Source organism: Carcharhinus amblyrhynchos, chromosome 23, assembly GCF_965287045.1.
Source record: "Carcharhinus amblyrhynchos chromosome 23, sCarAmb.v2.hapA, whole genome shotgun sequence".
NCBI lineage: Eukaryota > Metazoa > Chordata > Chondrichthyes > Carcharhiniformes > Carcharhinidae > Carcharhinus > Carcharhinus amblyrhynchos.
Window position 1 is genome coordinate 4,024,096 of NC_137346.1, and position 23,041 is coordinate 4,047,136.

Consider the following 23,041-nt stretch of genomic DNA (forward strand, 5'->3'; position numbering starts at 1 on the left):
GCGATAGCTAGAGTCCTGTGTGCAGTTCTAGTAGTCATACTATAGGGAGGGTGTGATTGCACTATAAAGGATACAGAGCAGATTCAATCGGGATGTTGCCTGCGCTGGAATGTTTCAGCTATGAAGAGAGGCTGGGGTTCTTTTCCTTACAGAAGGTGGAGGAGCAGAGGCAGGGCAGGATTGAGGTGTACAAAATTTTGAGGGAGACAGTGTAGATAGGAAGAACCTTTTAGTTGAGGGGTCAATGACCAGGGACATCAATTTAAGGGCAGGGGCAGGAGATTTCGAGGGGATTTGAGGAAAAACCTTTCCACCCAGAGGGTAGTGGGGATCTGGGAATCACTGTCTGAAAGGGTGGTAGGGACTGGAACCCTCGCAACATTTAAGAAGCATCTAATTCAGCACTTGAAACACCATAGCAGGAAAGACGATGGATCAAGTGCTGGAAAATGGGGTGAGGATAGATAGGTACTTGATGACCGGTGTGGACACGATGGGCCAAAGGGCCTCTTTCTGTGCTGTAAAACTCTGGGCTCATCCTGTAACGTTGGCAACCCTGGATTGCCCAGCTGGTTGAGTGGCCAGACATGGGGAATGACCACTTGGAGGTTCTGAGGAACATTCAAGTCAGTGTAAGTGGTGAAGAAAAATACCAGTGATTTTCTGCATGAAAATGTAGGCGAGTTGTGTGAGCTGAGATTATGACATTTATTTCTGTTAAACTGCCGATATAATAAGCAACGGGCAGTTCGTTATTAAGTAATAGTAAGGATGAAGAAATTGGTTGGTTTTTACCATTTCCTTTGAGGAGACATTGCAGACCTTTCCGGTGCGGTTTCGGTGTAACACCACTGAGGAGGGCAACGGCGCAGCTTCCGGCCTGCGGTCAGCGGAACACTTTCAGTGCGACACCCGCAGGGTGGGAGGAGGAGAGGCGACTTCCGCCCCACTGCCCGTTCGGGCGGCGGAACCTTTCCCTAGTGGCATTCAGCGGCGGGGGGAGGGATTTCTGTGTGGCACCCGTGTGTAGGGTGGGGGAGCAATAGGTGTCGGCTTCCGCCCCGCAAAGGGAGCGGTGGGCGGAGTGGTGCAGGCTTCCGCCCCGCCGGGGGACGGGCTGGGGTGGGGCTGGCCGTGTCGGATCCGCGCTGCTTCTTGTTGTTGTGAGGCAGGCGAGGGGAAAGCGGCGGGCTCTGAAAATGGGCAATTGTCACACGGTGGGACCCAACGAGGCGCTGGTGGTGTCAGGTAAACTACCCCCCCTCACAGTGGGAGGGAGGACAGAGCAGATTTAACTCCGGGGTTTGTTGGGGGGGGCGAGGTTGTGGTGAAGAGACTGGGGCAAAAGACATTTAAACATAATCAATAATGGGGCAAGGGATTCAGTGAGGGTGGAAATGAACTGATGGGAAACTAGGCCTCATCCTCCACCCTGACCCACCCCAGGGGGGCAATAATCATTCTTTAATCAAATAATTAGTGGGCAGAGGCATTTAAATTGGCCTCATCTCTCATTTGCTTCATTTTAAGGGGGGGGGCGGGGTTCCAGTTTTTAAACCCTAAAACAAAACTTTTTTTCTGCTTAAGAAGTATTTAAAATATACTGTATTTAAATGTCCCTTAGCATGTTTTGTTAATGTTTAAAACTTAATTTCTCATGTTTTTATTTTGAAGTTTCTGAGATTTCTTTTTGACACCGAATGTATTTTTGGAAGAGGGTTTGAGTTTGTTCCCTGTTTGGTTTTCCTGGTGAGAGGTTTAAATAGCAGAGCTGGAGGAATCGGATTCATTTTTCTCTGTGGTGTTCTTTTTTAGATTTGAGTCCCAGATCCATTCTTTGGTTTGTTTGTGTGTGTGTGTGTGTGTGTGTGTATAGCTGAATACATAAATGGAAATAGATTTCGGTTAAATTTTGACAGACCGTGTCAACAGTTTGTTCAAAATGTGATTTATTCCTATAGCTGTAATGGTTCTGAGTTCAAAAAAAACAAGCATTTTTATTTTGGAAATGATTTTACATATGCCTTGTTAATGTTGATAGTCTGTATAGATGATCAAGGGTGTGTACTCCTTCATGAATGAAGAACTGCATTTAGTATATTACACAATTGCTTTTTTCCCATTTTAAAAATTGGATTCCTGGTATTCCTTTTAAACTATTTAATATTGTTCAGATCTTAGATTTTGTGTTCAGTTGAATCTTAAATTTTTCTGTCTTGTTTATGTCAGCACACTTGAAAGCTGGCTTGTTAACCCTTTGATTGCAAAGGGAATTTGCTTTTAGTCCTGTGTGTGTATACAGCACACCCCTGTCATATGGTTATGGTTGATTTTATTTGATGTGCTAAATAAGACCGTTCCAGTGGATTTTTCAGTTTGTAAAACTAGCCTTTAAATGCTATTTGATCTCTTAGTTCAAGAGGTTGGCTTTGCTGCGTGGGGACATTGAATTTGAGAAGAGGGCTTTTGTTTTTGCATTTATTTGCATTGCCTGGAACTGCCTATAGTGATGAAATAAATTCTCAGACATGCAGGTGGTAGCGACAGCATTAAAAGTAATAAGAACTCGGAACAAGAACTGGCCTTCATTGCGAGGGGGATTGAATATAAAAGTAGGGAGGTCTTGCTGCGGCTGTATAGGGCATTGGTGAGGCCGCAGCTGGAGTACTGTGTGCAGTTTTGGGCGCTGTACTTACGCAAGAATATTTTGGCCTTGGAGGGAGTGCAGAGGAGGTTTACTAGGCTGATGCCGGAGTTGAGGGGGTTGAGCTATGAGGAGAGGCTGAATAAATTAGGCTTGTACTCGTTAGAGTTTAGAAGAATGAGGGGAGATCTCATTGAGACGTATATGATGATGAATGGGATGGATAGGATAGAGGTGGAGAGACTCTTCCCGCTCAGAAAGGATAGTAGGACTAGGGGGCACAGTCTCAAGATAAAGGGGGGGCGGTTTAGAATGGAGTTGAGGAGGAACTTCTTCACTCAAAGGGTGGTGAATCTCTGGAATTCTCTGCCCGTTGAAGTGGTGGAGGCTACCTTGCTAAATATTTTTAAGATGCGGGTTGATGGGTTTTTGATAAGAGAGGGGATTAAGGGTTATGGGGAGGGGGCAGGAATGTAGAACTGAGCCACGACAGATCAGCCATGATCTTATTGAATGGCAGGGCAGGCTCGAAGGGCTAGTTGGCCTACTCCTGCTCCTATTTCTTATGTTCTTATAACAAGAATGGACCACGTAGCTCATTGACTCAACTTCTCTTTCCTCTCCATTCCTCATATCTATTGATGCCCTAAAAGATCAAAAATTCCTAGAATCCCTACAGTATGGAAAGAGGCCATTTGGCCCACCAAGTCTGCACCAGCTCTCCCGCAGAGCACCTTACCTAGGCCCCATCTCTGTAACCTCATGTATTTATGCCATTAATCCCCCTAACATCTTGGAAGCAGTTTAGCTTGACCAATCAATCTAAGCTGCACATCTTTCGAGTGCGAGAAGAAACCTGGACCAAAACCCATGGAAACACGGGGAGACTGCAAACTCCACACACAGTCACCTAAGGCTGGAATCAAACCCAGGTCCCTGACAGAGGCAGCAGTGCTAACTACTGTGCCGCCCTATCTGTCAGTCTCTGCCTTAAACCTACACAACAATGCAGCATGCACAACTCTCTGGGACTGAAAATTACAAAGATTTGCAATCCTTTGAGTGAGGAAATTTATCCTCTTCCCAGTCTTAAATGATTGATTCCTTATCCTGAGACTTTGACCTTGTGTTCTAGATTCCCCAGGCAGGGGTAGCAACATCTGTGCACCTGTCAAGCAAACATACAAGGATGAAATAAAAACAGAAAATGTGGGAAACACTCAGTGGGCTGGACAGTATTTATAGAGACCAAGTTTACATTTGAGTGATATTTGATGTTCCCCTGTTCCTTGCCTGAACAGATATTGCATGACCTGCAGAGTATTCCCAGCATTTTCTGTTTTTATTTCAGATTTCCAACATTATTTTTCTTTTGGTTGAAGGAAAAAGGTGAATTCATCTGATATTGTACCTGTTGCATGTGTTTTAACTTTAGATTCAACAGTGAGTGGGGAAATTGGCATGGGATATGCAATTACAATGGAAATATCAGAGAAGGGTTGAAATATGAACAAAAAACATGACGTATCTGACGTAGAAAAGAGACAACTTAAAGTTTGAGCCGTAACAATTTGTCAAAGAAAGAACTTCAAAAAAAGTGTTGTTTCACCACATTAGGACATTGCCAATTGCTTTCTCAGTTCCTTTTCAAGTGCGGTAGAAAATCACTGCAGCTAGCTTGAGTATAACAAACTCCCATATATTGTAATGAGATCATGACCAGAGAATCTGTTTTCTGGTATGGTTGGCTGGGATGCAAAGGAGTACTCCCCCACTCCTTTTCTCTCCGTCAAGAGAGAATCTAATCATCACACCATGACATTTAGTGATACTGCCATCTCTGAATCCCCCACTATCAATATCCTGGGGGTTACCATTGGCCAGAAATTGAACTGGACCAGCCATATAAATACTGTGGCTACAAGAGCAGGTTGGAGGCTGGGAATCCTGTGGAGAGTAACTCTGCTCCTGAATCCTCAAAGGCTGTCTACCACCTCAAGAGATATTGACAGGTTAAGTAAGTGGGCATAACATTGGCAAATGGGGCATAATGTGGCAACATGGGGAGCTGTTCATTTTGGAAAGGAGAACAAAAGGACTGAATATTATTTAAATTTTAAGTAGAGAAAAACTGCAGAAAGATATAATGCAACGGAACTTGTGTTGGGGGAGGGGGGAATGGAGTGGACTTGTGCACGAAACATAGAAAACTAGCACACAGGAGCAGCAGGTAATTCAGAACGCTAATGGGACATTAACCCCCTTGAAATAAGGGCCGGAGGATAAGAATAGGGAAGTCTTGCTGCAACTGCACAAGATACTGGTGAGACCGCATCAGGAGCACTGTGGGCAGTTTGGATCCCTTATTTAAGGAAAGGTATGATTTAATTGAAAGCAGTTCAGAGAAGGTTCACTAGAATGATCCCTGGTGTGGAGGGGTTGTCTTATGAGGAAAAGTTAAACAGGTTGGGACTCTACATGTTGAAAGTTAGTAGAATGAGAGGTGATCTCATTGCAGCATATAGGATTCTTAAGGGGTTTGACAGGGTAAATGCTGAGAGGATGTTTTTCCTCATGGGAGAATCCAGGACCAGAGGGCATAGTTTCAGAATGAAGGCTGCGATGAGGAGGAATTTATTTGGAGTTGACTGTCTTTGGAGCTCCTTGCCATGGAGAGTTGTAGAGCAGAGTCCTTATGTATATTTAAGGCTGAGACAGATTTTTGATCACTATAGGAATGAAAGGTTACGTGGAAAGGGTGGGAACGTGGACGTGAAGCTTGTTGGATCCAGCATGATCCTGTTGAATGGTGGAGCAGGCTCAGACAGCAGAACAGCCTGCACCTGTTTTCCATTATCCTGATTTTATAAGTCAGGAGTGTGATGGAATATTGTCCACTTGCCCAGATGCATGGAGCTCCAACAACACTGGAGCTTGCCACCATTGAGGCCAAAGCTGCCCGCTTGTTTGCTGCCTCTTCCACAAACGTTCAATCCCCTCTACCACCAATAAACAGAGGCAGCAGTGTGTACCACCAACAAGATGCATTGTAGCAACTCAAGGTTCCTGAGACAGTCTTTTTCAAATCCATAACTGCCACTATCTAGAAGGACAACAGCAGCAGATAGCTGGGAACACCACCAGGAGTTTACCTTCCAAGTCACACACTGTCCTGACTTGGGAATATATTTCCTTTCCTTCACTGTCCTTCACTCCCTCCCTCACAGGACTGTTGGCATACCTACACCTCAAGGGACTGCAATGGTTCAAGAAGACATCCCAACACCACCCTCTCAAGGGCAATTTGGGGTAGGCAAATGCTAGCCGAGCCAGCAATGATCACATCCAATAATTTAATAAGAAACAATAATAGTACCATGGAATATATTAGACCCACATGAGTGGGCATAAAGGGTCTCTGTGGAATTCTCTCATCCTATAGGAGGCAGCTGTGTCACTGGGAGTGTTGTTTTGGGTAATGTGCTGAATGAGGCGTGAACCCATGGTGGGCCTGCTGACTCCGTGAGTGCTGCTTGCTGAGCCTGTGTGTGAATACTTTTTTTAGAACTTCACCATGCTGCAGGTTTACACACGAGGTTAACCTGCTTTTCCTGCTAAATGAACGACACTTTTCCCTTCTTGGGCCTTTTGTTGAAAGATATATACAGTGTGTTATTGAGTGAATGAGCTTTCAATGGTGTGGGCTGTCTTCCCAGTTGAGCTTCAAATGGTGATCGTCACTTGAGATGACGCGCGTTAGTCTTTTTTAGATTCTAAATGTGGGTGCTAAGTACTGTTTGATTTCTGACAGACTGGTTGTCCAATGCTAACCCAGGGAATTGTACTGTTTTCCCCCCTCCCACCCCCCAGTTTTCCCTGCCTTAGCAGGGAATATTCCATCACACTCCTGACTTATAAAATGATGTTTATTCATTTCCTTGTCCATCCCTCATACATACAGCAATGAATATTAGTGAGTGAGATTTTAAGGAGTAATGTGGGAAGTTGATGATCCGCACAATCTTTATTATCTCAGCATATTTGCCATCTGTATTTCGAATGGACAAAGCTGGGTTTGTTGTCTCTTTGTTAATTGTCCCATTGTGATCTATCTATCTGTCTTCCCATCTGGATTATAGACTCCGTCCCAAGCTGTTGTCGTGGTTGGAAGCAGAGTACAAGCAAAAAGTAGATATTCTTTTGGAGCGTTCGAATACTATTAAAGGGTGTAAAGAAAAATTTTAGATCAGGAGCAAACTTGTGTGGCACGTGTTGAAGCTGCAGAACAGTGGATACTGGTCTCTTACACACACAGCTCCCGAGTTGCACTCAAAGGAGTTTGGCAGCCCAGTGATAGAGATCCAGAGTTAAGCAGGAGAGATTTGAGATATGACACCTACTCCTACTGGAACAGAGGAGGTGTTCAATGGAAATTATGAAGACTTTCTTGCAGTGAATTTGGAGAGACTATTTTGTAATATGGTCACAGAATGAGAAGAGAGTTGGGAAACCAGTTGAAATCCTTTCCCTCACAGGGAGTGGCAAAAAGTCAGAGCCCATTGCTTTTTAAGGGACAAAGGATTTAAATAGTTGAAGCTGTAGTAGGTTTGGACCATGAGAAAGGACATGAGAGGGTTGTGATTGCTTCAGTAAAACACTGACCTGGAGGATGTCTTTATTGCCAAAATGTTCAGTGTGTGATTCGGAGAAGAAAGGACAAAGCGAGAGCGAAGCATTGAGAAAGTCAGGGTTTTTGTAAGGGAGTAATTAATCAATTCCCCAAAGTGTAATCAGAGACAGGGTGGAAAACAAGATTCAGTTTTAGAAAGTTCATGCACACTTTTCATTGCCTTTTGTTTAATTATTCTGTTCCCTCACCCTTCAGCAGCCTTTTCCCCACCCTCATTTCATCCACACAGGTTATCGTTCTTCATGAGCTGCGACATTGAGTTTATTTGAAGCTTCCTGATTTTGCTGTCCATTGAAATTGCGGTATAAAAGTAGGCAGTTCACCCGATCCTACCCATTTCCCCCTTTGCAGATCAGCTTGAAATTACCCCTTTCCCTCGCCCTGTGTGTCAGCTGCTCATAACTTGATCCTCTTCTCTTGCTCTTTACTTATTTCCACCTCTGTAACATGGACAAACTAAGTTACAGCCTCAGCTCTTCTGTTGCTTTGCTATCTTTACGTTTAACTATTCTAGCATTCCCCTGCCAGACTCCATCTATCAAACCATCTTCCACAAACTTATACTCATCCAGCACGTGCTCCACCACACGTCTGATATCACATCAAGTCACCTTTGTCCATTACTCTGTACTCATTGACCTATGTTGGCTTCTGGTCTGGCAACACCTGATTTTGCAATCTCATCATTATTTTCAAATTCCCTTCCCACAATTGTCTTGCCCTTCCCTTACTCTAATCTCCTCTGATCCCACAATGGTCAGAGGCATCTCTTTGCCTCCAGTTGAGGCCTTGAGAAATCCCTGATTTGGATTTCCTCATAGCTGGTGGCTATTCTTTAAATTCCCTAGGCCCCAAGTTCTAGCTTCCCTCTCCCTACATCTCTCCACCTCATTATCCCTCTGCCCTTCTGTAAGACACCCCTTAAAACTGTGCCTCTTTGCCCAGGCTTCTAGTTAACCTATTTTAATAATTCCTAGAAAGAAGCTGCCTGTCATGTCTTGTTTGATACTGTTCCTGTGAGGATGCTTTACTAAATTGACGGTGCTGTACAAATTCAAGCTGTTATTATTTTCACCTGATACATACTCACATTGCACTTGGCAGGAAGGGGTCCCTAGAGAGCGGGAAACCTGGTATTTTGACCCCAGTGTTTGTGACACTCCAACTCAATTTTAATGGTCCAACCTGTGTTCCAGCTGAGATCGGCACATTGAATGTGGGGTGGAGACGGTGGCTATAATTATCTGATTAACCCTTTTACTTGGTCCTTCACAGGGCCATTCAAACTACAAGTATTCTTTGTTTATACCCAGTAGCAGGCAGTAGGTGAGGCGTGGTGATGAGTTGCTCTCAAATCCAGTGCTGTGGGGATTGCAGACAATAATCTCGACACTGCATCAAAACACTGATGCATAAACCTAGCTTTGAACTGCTGAGAACCAGGGCTAAAGGTTGGAATGGAATCCTGGGTTTGGAACTCTGGATCTAACCACAGTGTTACTTGCTGATGTGCCCAGTAACTTAATGATTTCAAGGCGTTTAGCCAATAATGCGCTCAAAGCTGGGGAATAGTTTGCATGGATATTGAGAGAATCTGGGACATTTTACAAAACGGTCGGGTTAATGCAGATTTCAAACAAGTTACGCAATTAATGAAGACAAATCATCAAAGGAGAGAGGAACTATATTTATTTACGATGCCATTGGGATCCTACAATGAGTCAGCAGGATGGTAGGAACATAATCTGCCTTTAAATCATCAGGATCATTTACTTTTCATTTGTTCAATTCACTTAAATTGCATAATTCCTGAGATGTCTTTATTGTGAAAAATACATTCAACATTTTGAACAACTTAAGAAAATTTGCTCAGTAAGGCAACTAGTTTGAATAAAAGCTGGCTATTTTCCCCATGGTACAGCCAGGGAAGAGAGAGAGGTAAATTGTTTTCTCACTCTCCTGGTCTGAATCTCCGGCAAGAATTGCTCAGGGGCAATCCACCAGGTAGAGCCTCTCCAACAGCTCTGGATGTGGTACACAGCATCCATTCGTCCTGTCCCTTGTACCGTTACTATAACAGACGATATTTCAAAGACACCACTATAAAACACTTTGAAACATCCTTAGGTCATGAAAGGTGCGGTGGATGTAAAATGCTGTATTTGAAGTTCACGGGGTTGTGGGGCTGGAGGAGGTTACAGAGCAGTCTGTAAGAAAACCTTCATAAGACAGCAGCTTTTTACTTTGGCAAACACTGTAGTTTGCTGACTCCAAGAACACAATTCAACACCATTATTCCCACGAACCTCATCTCCAAACTCCATGGCCTGGGCCTTGGTACCTCCCTCTGTGACTGGATCATGAGCTTCCGAACTCTGACCACAATCAGTAAAGATCGACAACAACACCTCTTCCATGATCATCCTCAACACTGGTGCCCCACAAGCCTGTGTTCTCAGCCCCCTGCTATACTCCTTATACACCTATAACTGTGTGGCCAAATTCCCCTCCAATTCAATTTTCAAGTTTGCAGACAACACCACTGTAGTGGGTCAGATCTCAAACAAGAATGAGATAGAGAATCTGGTGAACTGGTGCAGCAACAGTAATCTCTCCCTCAATGTCAACAAAATGAAGATTGTCATCGACTTCAGGAAGTGTAGAAGAGAACGTGCCCCTATCTACATCAACTGGGACAAAGTAAAGGGCGGGGCGCTTCAAGTTTTTAGGTGTCCAGATCACCAATTACCTGTGCTGGTCTTCCATGCCGACCCTATAGTTAAGAAAGCCCACCAATGCCCTGACTTGATCTTGATCAGTTGGGCCAGTGGGCTGACGAATGGCAGATGGAGTTTAATTTAGATAAGTGCGAGGTGATGCATTTTGGTAGATTGAACCAGAGCAGGACTTACTCAGTTAATGGTAGAGCGCTGGAGAGAGTTACAGAACAGAGATTTAGGGGTACATGTCTATAGCTCCTTGAAAGTGGAGTCACAGGTGGACAGAGTGGTGAAGAAGGCATTCGGCATGCTTGGTTTCATCAGTCAGAACGTTGAATACGGGAGTTGGAATGTCTTATTGAAGTTGTACAAGACATTAGTAAGGCCACACTTGGAATATTGTGTGCAATTTTGGTCACTCTATTGTAGAAAGGATATTATTAAACAAGAAAGAGTGCAGAAAAGATTTACTAGAATGCTACCGGGACTTGATGGATTGAGTTATAAGGAGAGGCAGCATAGACTGGGGACTTTTTTTTTCTGGAGCGTAGGAGGCTGAGGGGTGATCTTATAGAGGGCTATAAAATAACGAGGAGCACAGATCAGCTAGATAGTCAATATCTTTTCCCAAAGTAGGGGAGTCTAAAACTAGGGGTGAGAGGGGAGAGATACAAAAGTGTCCAGAGAGGCAATTTTTTCAGAGACTGGTGAGGGTCTGGAACAAGCTGCCAGAGATATTAGTAGAGCTGGGTATAATTTTGTCTTTTAAAAAGCATTTATATAGTTACATGGGTACAATGGGTATAGAGGGATATGAGTCAAATGTGGGCAATTAAGATTAGCTTAAGGGTTTTAAAAAAGAAAGTGTGGCATGGACAAGTTAGGCTGAAGAGCCTGTTTCCATGCTGTAAACCTCTGACTCTGTAGCTATGACTTTATCAGAAGATTAAGGAAATTTGGCATGTCGGCTACGACATGGTGTGGCTCCTGCTCTGCCCAAGATTGCAAGGAACTACAAAAATTTGAGTGTAGCCCAATCCATCACACAAACCAGCCTCCCATCCATTGACTTCGTCTACACTTCCCACTGTCTCGGCAAAGCAGCCAGCATAATTAAGGACCCCATGCACCCCGGACATTCTCTCTTCCACTTTCTTCCTTCAGGCAAAGATACAAAAGTCTGAGGTCATGTACCAACTGACTTGAGAACAGCTTCTTTCCTGCTGCCATTAGACTTTTGAATGGACTTCTCTTGCATTAAGTTGATCTTTCCCTACACCTAGCTATGACTGTAACACTACATTTTGCACCCTGTCTTTTCCCTCTGAGCGCTATGCTTTGCCTGTATAGCGCACAAGAAACAATACTTTCCACTATGTTAATACATGTGACACTAATAAATCAAATCAAATGTAGTTTGGCTCCTGCAGTTCATGACTAAACATTCAACAAAGTCACAGAAGTGTTGGTCCAAGACATTGAGTTGTTTCATTTGGGATGTTGCTGTGTGTAAAAATTGAATGTCAGAACGATGGGCATTTAAAAAATAAACTTTGTAAAGTTTCCCTGTTGTGAGTTGGCTCAGTTTAGAAATAAAACTGCAGGCTGGCTTGATGTCAGTTGAAAGATTGACCAGTCTAGATTTTGAAATATTAACTTCACTCAGTGAATTGTGGAAGGACCTTAATTTATAAATGTGCATATTTGATGTAACCTCAATTCAGAAATGATGACTCGATTTACCAGTAAGAAGTTTGTAGAAATTTGATGTCTGTGTCGATATGCGTGATCATCTTGGAGATCCTCTCTGTTCCCCAGTCCAATGCCGGCATCTCCACATCATTGATTTACCAGGTCAGGGGGAGACTCAGAACTGTGGATACTCAGTTCAATCACTGCTTTGTATGGGCTTTACTTTCAGTTGATGCCAAGTTGGCTGGACGGGTGAGCAGTGAGGTGGATGCAGAGATTCTTCAGTGTGATTCGGACAGGCTGAGCATGTCGGCATATGCACAGCAGATGTAGTATATTGTGGATAAATGTGAGGTTATCCACTTTGGTAGCACTAATAAGACAGATTACTACTTGAGTGGGTGTAAGTTGGGAGAGGTGAATACTCAGCAAGACCTTGGTGTCGTTGTGCATGAGTCATGTGAAAGTAAGCGTGCAGGTCAGTCAAGAAGGCAAATGGGATGTTGGCTTTCATAGTGAGAGGATTTGAGTATAGGAATAGAGATGTTTTACTGCACTATTTAGGACGTTGGTGAGGAGTGTTGTGTGCAGTTTTGGTGTCCTTCATATAGAGGGAGTACAGCAAAGGTTTACCAGGCTGATTCCTGAGATGGCAGGTCTGTCATACGAGGTGAGACTAAATTGGTTAGGATTATATTCACTAGAGTTTAAAAGAGTGAGAGGGGATCTCATAGAAACTTTTAAATTTCTAACAGGTTTGGACAGAGTAGCTTCAGAAAGAATATTCCCATTGGCAAGGGAGTCCAAAACTATAGGTCGTAGTTTGAGGACAAAGAGTAAACCTTTTAGAACGAAGGTAAGGAGAAATTTCTTTAGCCAGAAAGTGAGAAATTCATAACCACAGAATGTAGTTAAGGCCAAAACATTGTGATTTCAAGAAGAAATTAGATATAGCTTTTGAGGCTAGAGGGATTACAGGACGTAGGGGGAAGGGGGAATCAGATATTGAATTTGATGATCAGCCATGGTTATAATGAATAGCAAAGCAGGCTCAAATGGCCTACTTCTGCTTCTATCTTCTACGTTCCTATCACAACTGAGGCAGTGGAAGACGTACAGCAACAACCTTGGGGTTGATAGATCACCCTCTTTGCTTTCGAGGCCTTGTCGTTCCCGGCCTTTGAAAAAGAGCAGTGTTACTACTGTGTTTTAGTGCATGGTATAAGATTTACTGACTGCAATACAAAGATTTACTGTCTACGCTACAACCATTCAATCAAGCTTTCCAGCAGTCCCAGTGAATAATGGGAAGGAGGTTTGTGGATGAAGCTGCGATCAACAAGCACGGTAGCAGAAGGCTGCTGTCGAGTTGAAACGAACAGCAGATCTGTTAGAGCCTGAGGCAGCCAAGAATTTTGATTTTAAATTCATGTTGATCAGATAGAGGGTCCACACAACAACAACTTACATTTCTGTACTCTCTTGAAGATGATAAAACGTCCCAGTGGTCTCTGCAGGAGCGTACCGAAGTTTGACACTCGGCCATGTGGAGATATTCAGACAGGTTACTAATAGCTTTGTTGGAAGTAATTTTTTTATTTTTGCTCCATAGGTAGGGCATGGTGGCACAGTGGTTAGCACTGCTGCTTCACAGCGCCAGGGACTTGGGTTTGATTCCGGCTTTCGGTGACTGTCTGTGTGGAGTCTGCATGTTCCTCCAGTGCCTGCATGAATTTCCTCCCACGGTCCAAAGATCTAGAGGGATTGGCCATGGTAAATATATGGGGTTACAGGGATAGGTACTGGAGTTGGTGCAGCCTTGATGGGCCAAATGGTCTCCTGCACTGTAGGGATTCAATAAGACAGTTACAAAGCCAATGCTCAGTGTAGACCAGATGGACCCAAATCCATCCGCTTGCTAGCTCCAAAAACCAAATTCCAATTGAATCTAACTCAAGGTCTCCACAAGGTGACCTTCTGAGAATCTGGTAAACTGGTGAGGCAACAATAATCTCTCCCTCAATGTCAATAAAATGAAGGAGATTGTCATCGACTACAAGAACATGTCCCTATCGACATCAATGGGGACAAAGTAGAAAGGGTTCAGAGCTTCAAGTTTTTAAGGTGTCCAGATTACCAATAACCTGTCCTGGTCCCACAATGCCAACACTATAGTTAGAAAGCCTACCAATGGCTCTACTTTCTCAGAAGACTAAGGAAATTTGGCATATCAGCTATGAGACTCTCCAACGTTTACAGATGCACCATAGAAAGCATTCTTTCTGGTTGTATCACAGTTTGGTCATGCCCTGCCCAAGACTGCAAGGAGCTACATAGAATCATGAATGTAGCCCAAACCATCATGCAAACCAGCCTCCCATCCGTTGACTGTGTCTACATTTGCCGCTGCCTTGTTAAAGCAGCCAGCAAAATTAAGGACCACACGCGCCTCGGACATTTTCCCTCCCACCACCTTCCTTCAGGGAAAGAATACAAAAGTCTGAGGTCATATACCAACTGACTGAAGAAGAGCTTCTTCCCTGTTGCTGTCAGACATTTTGAGTGGACTTATCTCGCATTAAGTAGATCTTTCTCTGAACCCTAGCTGTGATTGTAACACATTCTGCACTCTCTCATTTCCTTCTCTGTGAATGGTATGTTTGTCCGTATAGCGCACAAGAAACAATGCTTTTCGCTGTATACCAATACAAATGATGACAAATCAAATGTGTGTGTCTTGATCTCTACCTATCTTATTAACAACGAAGTTGCAAGCAGCCTACAGCTAAAATCTTTAACCATTCTCTGAATGTAGTGAATAGTTGAGCAAGGAAGAATAAACAAAATGGATAAATTTATCCTATCTTTGTTCAGAATGTGAATGTAAGAGTACATTATCCTGGAAGCATTGTTAATTGGGGTTGGTTTTCCTTCTGAGCATGACAACCTGACTTACTGCTTAATAAATTCAATTCCACAAATGCATCTCTACCCCTGAGACATCCTGACTCTCTCAATAATTCAAGTTAAAAGGTTTCTAACTGTTCAAAGCTGACAGCTTCAGTGCTGTGTCTTTCTGTTTTGTTTTCATAATGGAGCTTTTTTTTCCTTTCTCATCTCCTGAGGGTGCTGTATCAGGCCAGATACACTGGAGTCACCCAGCATTGTGTTTCTAGTCTTAACGCTGTAGCAGTACCTCAACAGTGAGGGCTGGTGGGCTCTCAGACTGAGGGGGTATTGCTGTATTAATTCCAGCAACCACAAGTTAGTGACCCCCATTGAGCATTTTTGCTTTGCATCTCCCTCCATTCCTCTACAACTGAGGAACACTGAGGCTAACTTCAGTGACTTTGATCTCTCTTCTCCTGCCCCTACCCCCCAAAAAATATTAAAAGCAAAAACCTCCAGTTGCTGGGAATTTGAAAGAAATGTGCTGTGACTGCAGATTAGTCAGCACCTGGAGAGGGAGAGAGCAAAGGAGTTTGTGTTAGAGGAGTGAGTGAGTGTCTTGTCAGAGCTGCAAGGTATTACTGGTAGGCAGTGAATAGGAAGCAACAGAACGAGGAGACATGGGGAAAGAGTGAAGAGACAGATTTCAGTCCTGGGGCAGAGTTAAATCAGCACAAATGCAGAATGAAATTTTGGACCTCTGAAATGCATCATCTACTGCCTTTAAACAATGAGCAACATTATGGGAATGTTGTTCAGGGAAATATCCACACAATACAAATGTATCTTTTAAAAATGCAATTCCAAGCATGGTCATTGATTTGCTACCATCTATTGTTTAATGGAGTGAAAGAGAAAACACTGGGAAATCTCAGCGGGTGTGGCAGCATCTGCAAGGAGAGAAAAGAGCTGATGTTTCGAGTCTAGATGATCCTTTGAGAAAGCATTGATGCAGGGTCATCTGGACTCAAAACATCAGCTCTTTTCTCTCCTCAGCCAATCAGATTGAAGAACCTTGAGAGGCGCAGATTCTAAACCAGGAAGTAGAAATTAGAAAATTTCATTCAATGTAAAATCATGAACGGGAACGGAGAGAATGTTTTTAAGCCAGAAGCATTGTTCAGCAGCAATTCAGACTTGCCAAGCTTTCAAAAGTTCTCTTTGAATAGACAAACCAAAACTTCCCTGATGTATTTAGTGGGGAAGTACTCTAATTTCATGCTCTTGTAAATATATTAATGTCAGGGTGAATTGTCAAGGAGAAGATGAAGATGAGGGAGAGGGAATAAATGGTTATGATGGTAGATTTGGATGAGGAAAGATGGGAGGAAGTACAGGTGGAGTATAAACACCAGGATGGACTGGATGGGTCACTTGGCCCATCTGTGCCGTATTTCCTATGTTATCTCTCAGTGAGGCATCAGTATAGCAAAGCTTGGCAGCATCTTCTCAATGTCCTGCACATGCAGATACCAGAAGTTGCAATCTGGTTTATTTCTTAACGGTACACACTGATAGCCTCACTTATTATTATCACAACATTCAGGTCTTGTATTTGAGAGGCTAAGACAGTGAGGTGCCCAGGACCGTGTAACAGCAGCTATGTCCTGTGCAGAACGGTCTGGGGCAAAATAGACAGGGTGGATTCTCAGAGGCTATTTCCCAGGGCTGAAATGGTCGCTACAAGAGGACACAGGTTTAATGTGCTGGGAAGCAAGTACAGAGGAGATGTTAGGGGAAAGTTTTTCACTCAGAGGCTGGTGAGTGAGTGGAATCGGCTGCCGTTGGTGGTGGTGGAGGCGAACTCACTGGGGTCTAGACTTCTGGATCAGTATATGGGATCTAATGGCATTGGAAGTTACAGATGGTTCTATGGCTTGGTAGGTATAGATGTGATCGGTGCAACTTGTGGGCCGAAGGGCCTGTTTGTGCTGTAGTGTTCTATGTTAAAATGAACAGAAGAGGTGAAGGACATGGAGGAAATGGTCCAGAGTGGAGGGAAGAGAAGAACTGAGAAACATACCAGTTGAAGAGGGAATTGGATTATCATCTGAAAAAGTAGAATATGCAGGGTTATGGTGAGAAAGTGGAGGAGTGGCACTGGGTGAAATACTCTTTCAGAAAACCAGAACAAATAGTCTCCTTCCTTATTCTGTTCTATGATTCTACGAAATGGGTTTAACAGTTTGATAACAATACGTGGAAACTGCACACAAGTTGTACCAGTGAACCTTTAAAAAGAATTGGAGTGGCAGGGACAGAGTGGATAGTCAATATTCTTTCCTGGGGTAGGAAAATCAAGTACCAGAGGACATAGGTTTAAGGTGCTTGAGGAAAAGTTTAGAGGAGATGTGCGAGGCATGTTTTTTTACAGAGAGGGTGGCGAATGTCTGGAACGAGCTATCTGGGGATGTGGTGAGAACAGGTACAATAGTGGCATTTAAGGAGCAACTAGATGAATACATGAATAGGATGGGAATGGAAGGGTACGGACTCTGCACGTGCATACGGTTTTAGTTTAGGCAGGCATCATGATCAGCGCAGGCTTGGAGGGCTGAAGAACCTGTTCCTGTGCTGTACCGTTTGTTATTCTTTGTTCAGTTTATCAGGTGATGCCGTTATGTGCATTGTGGTATTTTAATTGGTTTGTATTCAGTTCCAGTTATTCATTTTGCACATAACTCTTTGAAACCCATTAAGCACAGATCCATTATTCTGACTCAGTTTTGTTCTGGATTTTTTTGTGCATTAGTATGTTGGATATTCTGTCTACATCAAGCGCTCCAGCTGGGTACAGTGCAGTTGGACACAGTACAATGCTGTTTTTCACAATGCCCAAGTAACATCCTCTGCTTGAATTTCTCAGGCATGCACCCAACTGCAACTGTGATTTTTCACCTCATCGCACAAACCTTCTCTATAGCTAATGTTTCCTTATAAAATTGTGTGAACACAAATTGTCCCAAACTTAACCACTTCTGAAAATGTAGTCATCTTGTCCGAAAGGACCTGGGTCATTGTACTGTGATAGAGCATTGTGAAGGGAAAGCTGAGGTTTACTTTCTCAGGTGAACTGGGAGCCATTTTCTCTCAATGTTTACTGTATCTGCAGAGATCGCTTTCACAATGGTTTTGAAATCGGTTTGTATCCTTTTGATTTGGCACCATGCGGTCTTGAGGAGAGAAGGTGACACAGTGATAATACCACATAGAGGCTGAGGGGAGACGTGATAGAAGTCTACAAAATTGAGAGGTATAGCTAAGGTGGAAAGGTCAACTACAAGGGGGCACAGGTTTAAGGTGAGAGGTGGATAGCTTAGGGGAGACATGTACCAAATGTTTTTTTTCTACATAGGGTAGTGGTTGCCTGGAACACAGAGTGGAGGTGGTGGAAGCAGGCATGTTAGCAACATTCAAGGTTCCTCTTAATAGACGTGTGGGAGGTGAACGGAGGGATAGAAACCGTGTGTCTGTGTAGGCTTTATGAGCTGAAGGTTCGGTTCCAGTGCTGTTTTGTTCTTTGAATGTCATTGGACTGGTAGTCCAGAGACTAAGTGCCAAGCAAGTGCTCTGGGATCATGGATTAAAATCCCACTGTGGCAGCTGGTGAATTCAACTCTGGAAAATAAAATCTGGAATACAAACTAGTTCCAGAAACAGTGACTATGGAACTATCATCAATTATTGTGAAAACCCATCAGTTCACTCGTGTTTTAGGGAAGAAAATTTGCCGTCCTATCTGGTGTGACCTACATGCGGCACCAGACTCTCAGCAACGTGGATTGATTCTTAGCTGCCCTCTGAGATGGCTGAGTGTGACAATCATTCCAAGGCAAGGGTGTTTTGCAGAAATGTTGAGGTCTAAGATAATGTATTGTCTATAAAATTTCTAAATCTACTGTTATGTTTTCCTATGCATTAATCATTTCAGTGCTTCAACATCAGCAAACTGTACTTAAGTTAAAAATATTGGTGCCAGTAGGCATTTTATTTTGAGCCATGTGGTATTTGAATCATTAACATAACTAGAATTTTATTATGCAACAGTTTAATTATTTAATTCAAGACTATTTAAAACATGAAATGTTTCTTTCTTACTGGGGGATAGTATAGAGAGGGCACACTGCTTTTCTTGATTTCTATTAATGTCCTAGACCCAGGTGCATATGGCACAATTACAAAATTTTGAAAATGGCGCAAGATTTGAAAATCTTATGAACTGTGGGGAGGATAGTGATAGATTTCTGTAGAGTACAGAACAGTGGGTAGAATTAGGACACACCCAGCAGAACATGTTTAATGTAGAGAGGTATGAATTGATTATTCTGGCCAGAATAATGAGAAGAGGTGTGTTATGAAATAAGTGGTGCAAACCAAAAGGAGGGAGGGAGTAGTGGGAGCTCAGTGCATTTGTGCATAAATCATTGAAAGTGGCAGGTCAGGTTAAGAAAGCGGTTAATAAATTACACTGAGTTTTGGGATTTATAAATAGGGGCACCAGGTACAAAAGCAAGTAAGGTTATGAACTTTCAGAAAACGTTTGTTCGGCCTTGATGGGAGGGATGTGGATGTTTTAGAAAGGAAGCAGAAAAGATTTACCAGGATAGTTTTGAGGATGAGGGACTTCAGTTGTGTGGATACATTGATAAAGTTTGGGCTGTTCTCCTTAGCAAAGAAGGTTAAGAAAATTTGTGGACATGCTCAAAATCATGAGGGGTCTGGATGGAGTAAAGGGGAGGAAATTGTTCCCATTGGCAGAAGGTCAAGTTGATTAATAAAAGAACCAAAGCAGACATGAGGAAATATTTCTTTATGCAACAAATGGTTTGGATCTGTAATACATTGCCTCGGCATGTGGTGGAGACAGATTCAGTTGCGGTTTTCAAAAGGGAACTGGGTAATTTTCTGAAGAGAAATGATTTTACAGGGCTACAGGGAAAAGGTGGAGGAGTGGGACTAGCTGAGATGCTTTTTCAAAGAGCTGACACAATGACAGTGTGCAGAATGGCCTTCTCCTGTGCTGTGCTATAACCATTCTATTGTTGTAATGTAGATACATTCAAAGAACTTGATAGACATGAGGAAGAAAGAAGCTGAAGTTTACCCTGATAGTGTGATCAGGGGAGGTATCTTGTGTGGAACATAAGCACTAATATAGATAAGGTGGGCTGAATAACTTCTGTTCTGTAAATTCAATGCAAAGCTTCTGGTAGGGAATAAAACACTATTGAAATAACTCCTCAGAGGCTGGTGTCCCTTCACCAGATTCCATTTATTTACAAACTCAATTCCACTCCTAAGAGTGCTTCAGGTACAAATTCAGAATCTTGAGTTTCAGTAACCCTGACACACCTCATATACTCAGACAATCATTATCTCAATCAGGGAGCTCATACTTCAAGAGGCCAACCTCATGGGCTTTGTTGAGGTCATTACACCTACACTGTTTCACATCCTCAGGCCATCACAGACAAGGAATTTGGTTCAGTAGGCAAATGCAGTGGGGTGTTTGGGGATATTGATGTTGCTTTAGATCCGTGCAACCTAGATCTTCAAAGACCCAGAAATGCCTGTTTACGAGAGCTGTGTGAAGGGAGTTGCACAGTAGGGGGCTGACGTGAGGTTCACTGTTGTTGCTGCTGCAGGAGGTGGTGATGGCCTAGTGATATTATTGCTAGACTATTAATCTAGAAACTGAGATGGGTTCAATTCCAGCCATGGCAGTTGGTGGAATTTGAATTCAATAAAACATATCTGGAATCAAGAATCTACTGATGACCATGAAACCATTGTCGATTGTTGTAAAAACACATCTGGTTCACTAATGTCCTTCAGGAAAGGAAACCTGCTGTTCTTACCTGGTCTGGCCTACATGTGATTCCAGAGCCACAGCAGCGTGGTTACCTCTCAATTACTGTTGGGCAACTAGGGGTGGGCAATAAATGCTGACCCAGCCAGGGACACCTTGTCCCACAAATTAATTTTTAAAAATTGACACTGGAATTCTCTGCCCGTTGAAGTGGTGGAGGCTACCTCGCTAAATATTTTTAAGACGCGGGTTGATGAGTTTTTGATAAGAGAGGGGATTAAGGGTTATGGGGAGAGGGCAGGAATGTGGAACTGAGCCACGACAGATCAGCCATGATCTTATTGAATGGCGGGGCAGGCTCGAAGGGCTAGATGGCCTACTCCTGCTCCTATTTCTTATGTTCTTATGACATTCAGAAGCAGCAGCCTAAGGCCTGGGACTATGGGCCTTCACATCACCACCTCTTAACCTCCTTTGGTTCCAGTTTCAAAGCCACACCTGTGAACTGTGGCTATTCTGGTTAATCCTCACCATCATCTGGCCTGAACTTGGACTTGTGGCCAAACTTGTCCCACAATACTGCAGGTAGAATTTACTCAAAATGATCCCTGCACCATGCCACAAGTCACCCAGCCCCACGTGTTTGCAAGAGGATTTCTCTCCAGTTCTGATTGCTGCTGTCAGTGAGCCATATTCCCTTGCATGTGTTACTCCTGGAAACACTGGAGGCAGTGAGGATCAAAATGAGCATCAATCTTACAGATTGGATATCCAGTCAGATAATTGGAGTGGATCCCATTGAGATTAGAGAAAGGGGAAATCAAGTAGGATGTATATCAGATAACCAATTAGCAAAGGGAAGTTTACCGTCCACTAGTGGATATTAAAGCCTTTTGAACGGTGCTGGTGTGGTGCTTGCTGTACTCTGCATCCCTGATTCAAGGGCATTTGGAGATGGGCAACAAATGCTGACTTTGCCAGCTGTGCCCATATCCATCAAAGAATGAAAAAATACTGTGCATGTTTCAGGCTGGGTTGCAGTTGATCCGTTTTACACTCTGATCTCCACTGTGTGGAGAACATACCACCCAACTGTTGGAGGTTTCACTTTCTGTGTATTTGCGCAACCTGCAATCTGATCTCTTCTAAACATGCCTATTGCAGCAAGGCTAAATTTGGTGTATATATAACTTTAACTCTGTCTATCGTATGCAGTTGTATTTATTCATGGAGCTAATATCAGATTGCCATTCAGTTACCTCTAGGAATTGCTAAACCTTTGTTCCACTTAATTAGTGCCATGCACAAACAGGTAGACTTGCAGCTGCCTCTTGAGAAGTTTTATATCCCTTTGAATCCCAGTCCCAGGAGTGAAAAGATGGGACTGTCAGTGCAGTTTTCAGGAAGCTAAGCAATAAAGCTGATAATTGCAGTTCAGGAAAATGAATTATTCTGAGATTGCAACATTCAGAGCTACCAATGCTTACGAATGTGCTCTATTGTATTTGTCATAACCTATGAAAGTTTGCTCAGCCCACCAAATGTCTCATCTCTGAGGTATGTTAGTTGCAACATTTCAGTGCTGGTTATAATTTAATTGCATAACACTTATTGCTAAGGAAGCAGGCATATGATATGCAGGATTCCAAAATTCCTTCCCTCAAAGTTTCAACAGCTTCAGCATCTGGAGTGTTCTTTAACTTGCTGTCAAAAAGGTAGTCATTTTCATAGAATCATAGAAACAGTGTAGAAGGAGGCCATTTGGCCCGTCAAGTCTGCCCTAACAACAATCCCACCCAGGCCCTATCCCTATAATTCCACATATTTGCCCCACTAATCCCTCTAACCTACACATCCCAGGACACTAACGGGCAATTTAACACACCAATCTACCTAACCTGCACGTCTTTGGACTGTGGGAGAAATGATGTGGATGTGCCGGCGTTGGACTGGGGTAAACACAGTAAAAAGTCTGACAACACCAGGTTTTAGTCCAACCGATTTATTTGATAGTAAACGCACAAGCTTTCGAGGTTTCCCTCTTCGTCAGGTGAACGACGAAGAGGGAAACCTCAAGCTTGTGCGTTTACTATCAAATAAATCGGTTGGACTAAAACCTGGTGTTGTCAGACTTTTTACTGTGGGAGGAAACCAGAGCACCCGGAGAAAACCCACACAAACACCAGGAGAACGTGCAAACTCCACATAGGCCAGGAATCAAACCTAGGTCCCTTGCGCTGAGGCAGCAATACTAACCACTGTGCTACCATGTTGCCCATTTTAGGAGGTGCAAAATGACTTGAGTGTAAAATTTAAAGGGTATCAGTCTCAGAAAATGCAGGAGGATGAACGTCATAACTTCAGTGTACATAGAATCTTTAATGTAGGAAACTGTTTCCTAAGAGATTAATCAGTGAAAAATTGACACTGAGCTGAAGACAAAGAAATTAATGTCGAAAAACCCACCTCTTTTTGACCAAGCTATAAGGTGGGTTTAAATGAGGAAGGAGAAGTGGGGAGGTTAAAGGGGCTAATTC

The 23,041-nt window shown here is 43.2% G+C and overlaps 1 protein-coding gene across 2 annotated transcripts in view; it reads left to right on the forward strand.

Annotated features, from left to right (window-relative positions):
* Window positions 1-1,117: 1,117 nt before the first annotated feature.
* Window positions 1,118-23,041, forward strand: part of LOC145357537 (flotillin-2) — a 114,110-nt gene continuing 92,186 nt past the window's right edge. For both annotated transcript variants that reach the window (XM_080210990.1, XM_080210988.1), the window contains exon 1: window positions 1,118-1,248. In XM_080210990.1, coding sequence (XP_080067116.1) covers window positions 1,200-1,248 — 49 coding nt within the window. In that variant the 5' untranslated portion in view covers window positions 1,118-1,199. The remainder of the gene's footprint in view (window positions 1,249-23,041) is intronic.